At 38.4% G+C, this 6,750-nt stretch overlaps 1 protein-coding gene across 1 annotated transcript; it reads left to right on the top strand.

Moving 5' to 3' along the window:
• Positions 1 to 214: 214 nt before the first annotated feature.
• On the top strand, positions 215 to 1,543 carry LOC112502948. Its single transcript, XM_025106982.1, has one exon. It carries the CDS (start codon positions 215 to 217, stop codon positions 1,541 to 1,543), a length of 1,329 nt encoding a protein of 442 aa, XP_024962750.1.
• The last annotated feature ends 5,207 nt before the right edge of the window (positions 1,544 to 6,750 follow it).

The raw sequence follows: 6,750 nt of genomic DNA, 5'->3' as shown, positions 1-6,750 counted from the left end.
TGTAAGTAAATGGGATTATGTAATGTCTCTCTCTCCATGATTGTTTATTGACACGAAATATATATAGCTTGCTGAGCATTATGAAGTTTTCGACGTGAATTCCTTATTTTGTACTTCGCTTATATATAGTGATTATATTATATATAAAAAAAATGTACTGTGTTATGTTTTACTTTAGAACCATTTTAAAACGATAATACCCTATTATGTCAGTATGGTTTCTCGTGGATCAACAAGGAACGCTCTCAATGGGGGAGGTACTAATGGCATAGCCCCACCAACAATTCGAGGTCGGACACGAGCCCAAAGTCAAGGTCGAGGAAGTGTTCGAACCGCTAATTCTAGTACGACTTCATCCATGCAAGCTAATTTAGCTATCGGTAGGAGTCAAGGAGGCCGGGAAGGGGAAAATCCCCTCACAAAGGAAATGATAGTTGAGCAAATGGCACAAGTCCTCCGGGATACATTGCCAAATATGCTTAAAGCAATGTTGGGTGACAAATTTAAAGACAATGAAGATGGAGATGAGGAAAGTGTTCGACATGAGAATACTCAAGCCACTGAAAAGGTGGAAGTATCTGTTAAAGAGAAGGTGGAGTCACCCACCAACGAGAGAACTGAATTGACAATAAAGGAGAAAGGATGCAGTTTTAAAACATTCAAAGGCACCAGGCCGAAAGAATTTAAGGGAATAGAGGGCCCAGTTGGCCTGATGAACTGGGTAACCAAGATGCAGAGTAGCTTCAAAATTTGTAGATGCGTAGAAGATCAAAAAGTGACCTATGCTGCTACAACCTTTGTAGACTATGCATTACATTGGTGGGAGTCTGAGTGTGCAATCAGAGGTGATAAGGATATTGCTGCCATGACTTGGGAGCAAATGAAAAAGATGATGATGGATAAGTACTGCACGCAATCAGAGGTGAACAAGCTAGAATCAGAATTTCTGAGATTAAAGCAAGGTTCGTTGTCGGTTCAAGAATATGTTAATGATTTTCTTGAGAAAGCGAGGTTCGCCAGTTACCAGGTGGCTACCGAGGAGAGAAAGATAGGTCGCTTCAAAGACGGCTTAAGAATCGAAATCAAACGGTACGTGGACATGACTAAACCGACCACATTTGTCCAAGCAGTGGAGATGGCGAAGGTGGCAGAGGAGAACAACGCTAGGGAGAATTATGATAGAAGAGATGCAAAAAGAAGATGGGAAGGATCGAACAAGTTCAACAAGAAACCAAAATGGACTCCGACTCGGGCAAAAACACGAAGTGAGGGATTCACTATTCCTCCATGTAACAAATGCAACAAGAGACATAGGGGAGAGTGCAGAGCGGGGAGCCTGACATGCTACAAATGTGACAAACCTGGGCATACAGCGCGGGAGTGCCCAGAAAGAAAAACTTGTTATGAATGTGGGGCTATGGGACATTTACGACATGACTGTCCAAAACATCGAAATGGTGCGACACCCCACATAAAGACAGTGAATAATGGATTTGGGAAGAGATCAGAAAATAGGAAGGAGCTACTTAAGGGACACGGCTGAGCTTACAACATGACTTTGGAGGAGGCCAAGGAAACACCCGACGTCGTATCTGGTATGTTCCCTATCAACAATGTATATGCACATGTATTATTTGATTCGGGTGCAAATAGTATTTTGTGTCTACTACCTTCTGCCACTATCTGAATAGGAGTGCCTATAGACTAGACAATACCTACACTGTAGAAACAACCGACGGTAGTCAGTGTAAGGTAGACGAAGTATTTGATGAATGCACAATTGTTATAGATGGTAAGGATTTCCCTATTAGGCTTATGCCAATGTGTTTAGGGGGTTTTGACGTGGTCTTGGGGATGGATTGGTTGTCCCAATCATGTGCAAATAGTATGCAATAAAAATATGATCAAGATTCAAACTCCGGAAGGAGAAACAATTCATGTTTACGGTGATCGAAAGAAGTGTTGCGTAGGGTTAATCAATGCAGTTAAGGCGAATAGGTGTCTGCGGAAGGGATGTGTGGCTTCCCTGACGTCAAGCTCGAAAAGAAGGCAATACATGATGTTCCAGTGGTGAGGGATTACCCAGAAGTATTCCCGGATGAATTATTGGGAATACCACCGGAACTCAAAGTAGAGTTTCGAATCGATTCGGTACCAGGTGCGGCACCAATCGCAAGAGCACCTTATCGTTTAGCCCCAACAGAAATGCAAGAGCTGATGAAGCAATTACAAGAACTCTTAGATAAAGGGTTTATCAGGCCAAGCTCGTCACCATGGGGAGCATCGATTTTGTTCGTCAAAAAGAAAGACGGCACGATGAGGATGTGCATCGATTATCGGGAGTTGAACAAAATCACGATAAAGAACAAATATCCATTGCCAAGGATCGACGACCTTTTCGATCAGTTGCAAGGAGCCAGCTGTTTCTCAAAAATCATTTGAGATCGGGTTACCATCAGTTGAAGGTTCAAGAAGAGGACGTGTCGAAGACCACTTTTAGGACTCGTTACGGACATTACGAATTTGTAGTAATGTCGTTTGGGTTAACAAACGCACATGCGGCATTCATGGACTTAATGAATCGAGTTTGTGGACCGTATTTGGACCAATTTGTCATAGTCTTTATAGATGACATTTTGATCTATTAAAAAAGTAAAAAGGAGCATGAACAACACTTAAGGATGATTCTTGAATTACTAGCAAAAGAGCAATTGTACGCCAAGTTCTCGAAATGTGAGTTTTGGTTGCATAAGGTACAATTCCTTGGTCATGTAGTCAACACGAAAGGGATCAAGGTGGATCCGGCTAAGATTGATGTAGTTATGAACTGGGAATCACCAAAGTCAGTATCGGAGATCCGAAGTTTTCTAGGCCTAGCAGGGTATTACCGAAGATTCATCCAAGATTTCTCCAAGATAGCAACGCCTTTGACAACACTGACAAAGAAGTCAGTTAAGTTTGATTGGGGAACAAAACAAGAAGAAGCATTTCAGACACTTAAGGATAGACTAAGCACTGCACCGGTTTTATCACTACCGGAAGAAGTAGAAGATTTTGTCGTTTATAGCGATGCATCAAAAATGGGTTTGGGTTGTGTACTAATGCAGCGAGGCAAGGTTATTGCATATGCGTGACGTCAGTTGAAAGAACACGAGGGGAAATACCCAACTCAGGACATAGAATTAGCAGCTGTAGTCTTCGCGCTAAAAATGTGGAGATACTATTTATACGGTACGAAGTGCATGATCTATACTGATCATAAGAGCCTTAAATACTTGTTTGACCAAAAGGAGCTAAATATGAGACAAAGGAGATGGATGGAACTACTTAAGGATTATGATTGTGAGATTCATTACCACCCAGGTAAGACAAATGTAGTTGCCGATGCACTTAATAGAAAGGAGAGGAACGGACCAATCAGGGTTCGAGCCATGCGGATGAGTGTTAAAGTGGAGCTTCTAGACCGAATATGGGATGTCCAAAAGGTAGCTTTAAACGAACATCAAAAAGGAGAGAATGATTGGACAAATTAAGACTTTGACAGCTGGACCAGATGGAATATATAGACATGAGAATCGGGTTTGGATTCCTAGTTTGGGGGACCTAAGAAATGTAGTGATGGATGAAGCACATAAGTCCAAATACACTATGCATCCAGGTAGTAATAAGATGTACAAGAACATAAAAGAAAGCTATTGGAGGCCTGGTATGAAAAGGGCAGTAGCTAGCTACGTGGGGAAATGTTTGACGTGCTTGAAAGTGAAGACCGAACATCAAAGACCGTCTGGAATGCTGCAACAAATGGATATCCAGTATGAAAGTGGGATATGATCACAATGGATTTTGTCACCAAACTTCCAAGGACGGTAAAGGGACACGACGCCATATGGGTAATTGTGGATCGACTAATGAAATCTGCTCACTTCTTACCGATCAGCGACAAGTATACATTAGAAAGATTGGCCCAACTTTACGTCAATGAGATCATGTCGAGACATGGTGTACCGATATCCATTGTCTCAGATAGAGATGTTAGGTTTACTTCGAGATTTTGGTCAAGTTTTCAACAAGAAATGGGAACACGGTTGAACATAAGTACTGCATATCATCCTCAAACTGATGGCCAGAGTGAGAGGACGATACAAACACTAGAATATATGTTGAGAGCTTGTGTGATTGACTTTGGAGGTAATTGGGACAACCACCTCCCATTGATAGAATTTGCTTATAACAATAGTTACCATTCGAGCATCAAGGCGGTACCATTTGAAGCGTTATATGGTCGTAAGTGTAGAACTCCAATTTGTTGGACAGACATTGGAGAAAGACAACTAGCTGGACCCGAGTTAGTCCAACAGACATCTAATAAAATAGTACAGATAAGGGAGAGGTTAAAGGTTGCGCAAGATAGACAAAAGAGTTATGCGGATAGAAGACGTCGACCTTTGGAATTTTAAGTAGGTGATAAGGTCTTGTTGAAAATATCGCCATGGAAAGGGGTCGTAAGATTTGGAAAGAAAGGTAAGCTAAGTCCAAGGTATATCGGACCATTTGAGATAACTGCAAGAGTAGGAGTAGTTGCTTATCGGTTGAAGCTACCAAATGAGTTAGGTGGTATTCACGATACCTTTCATGTGTCGAACTTGAGGAAATGTTTAGCTGACGAATCAACTGTTGTGGATTTGGAAGACATCGAGGTTAACGACAAGCTCGCTTATGTGGAAGAACCAGTTGATATATTGGATAAAAAGATGAAAAGACTAAGAAACAAAAGTATATATCATTGGTATTAGTTAAGTGGAAATTCCATAAAGGTGCAGAAATGACGTGGGAACCGGAAGAAGAAATGAAAGCTAAATATCTTCAATTGTTTTAGCGAGTATTAATTCTGATGACGAAATTTCTTGAAGGAGGGAAGAGTTGTAAAACCCAAAAATTTCGAGGAATAAATAATTTTATCTTCGTTAATATTCTTTTCATTTCTTTTTTTTCTTTTTTGAATTATAAAACACACACACGTACTTATATATATATATATATATATAAATTAAATGAATAAAGAAATTAAAAGAAGTTTAAAAATCGGACCAAAAGTGAAAGAAAAAGTCAAGACATGGGTGAAAGTTGTAAATTCGCGATAGTTAAGGGGTTGGGTCARATGTAAACAGGTCCAAATCAGAAGGACCTGTTTTGTAAATTCGCTAGATCTGAAATTTTCAGAAACTTGAAAACGACATTTCGTTTGAAGCCTTCTATTGGTCTGAATATTCACTATTATGACAAAAAAATTACATATACATGTAGACAACACTTTGCTCTATATTTTTGCTTCAAGAAAACCGAACTTTCGTTGAGTTTTGAAAGAGAAATCAGAGGTTGAAGTTCGGGTTTGAAAAGTTCCGTTTATTGACGATTGGAGGTAAAATACTCAACCAAATTTCGAGTTCTTTATATGGATGGCTTCGTTTTTAGGTCCTCTATGAAACCTTAGTAGTCTTATGTCTCATATTTTAGTTTTGAATGTTCGATTTTGAGTTTTTTTACTGATTTTTTAGTGGTTTTAAGACCTTAACTTTAAACGAGTGTGTGAGACTCAATACTTGATGGTTTTCATTGATTTTTGTTTCTATGGTTGAAGAAAATCATTTTCTAAAGATTTTGCAAAAAGAATCATCGAAAACAATGAAGAAACGAGGCCAAACGGCTTGTTTTTCCGGCTGCCGGCGTGATCATTACAGCTGGCTGATTGTTGGGCCACGATTTTTGTTGGGCCACGATTTTGTTGGGCTTTCTATTTTATTTCATTGATGTTGTGCCAAATATGAGACTATATTTTAGGCCCTTAATTTTTGGGGCTTAATTGAGTATTTAAGGTATAAGAGTTTTGTTAATTTATAGTTAATAAATTTCAGATTTAGTTAATTAGTTTATATTAACTAATTAATTTAATTTCTAAATTAGTTAATATATTAAATTGAATTAGTATTTAATAATATATTAATTTTTTTTAATATTAATATTAGCTAATTATTTATTGTTTAGGGAGGATGCTTATATAAATCAATAAATTGTTTTGATGATTTAAGTAAAGTAGTTATTGTGACGTTTTAATTTGGAGAGATGAGATTATAAGATATTAAAATATTTTTTTGGGATGACATCGAGTCTTAGACTTAGGCTTGACTAAAGTTAGTCGGGGTTGACCTAGTTGACCAAGGGTTGACCTTTGGCACGTTTGTCCCATGTGGATATTAATGATGGGTCAAATAGAGTTGTTTGAGGCATATTAAGATGCTCGGATACGAAGTTTGACTTTAGATTGGATCAAAATGATAATAGTTGACTTTTGTTGACTTTTTGAAAATTAAGACGTTAATGAGATGTTATGGTATGAAATATGTAGGCATTTGGTCAAAAGCGATCGGTAGTCAATTTATACGCAATCAGGTGAGTCTTCATGAGACTTACAATGGGATGCATACCTATGTATAAATTTATTTTCGGGCATTATATGATTTATATGGTAATGTGTACATATGCATGATGTTTCAGTTTACATAAATGATATATTTTACATGTATGTTATTTTGTGAATGGTTACATGCTAAGTGTTTAATCAGTTTTCGAATAACTCTAGCATGTTGTTCCATATTAAAGTTTATGATTCAAGGGGTGGACATTTGACCAATAAGTCACGACCAGTATAAAACACGACCCGGAAAAGTGGGTGATCAATCAAGACTGACATAT

This window comes from Cynara cardunculus, unplaced genomic scaffold (genome assembly GCF_001531365.2).
Source record: "Cynara cardunculus var. scolymus isolate 2C unplaced genomic scaffold, CcrdV1 Un_Scaffold_2233, whole genome shotgun sequence".
Lineage (NCBI taxonomy): Eukaryota > Viridiplantae > Streptophyta > Magnoliopsida > Asterales > Asteraceae > Cynara > Cynara cardunculus.
This window is presented reverse-complemented; position numbering and strand designations above follow the sequence as displayed.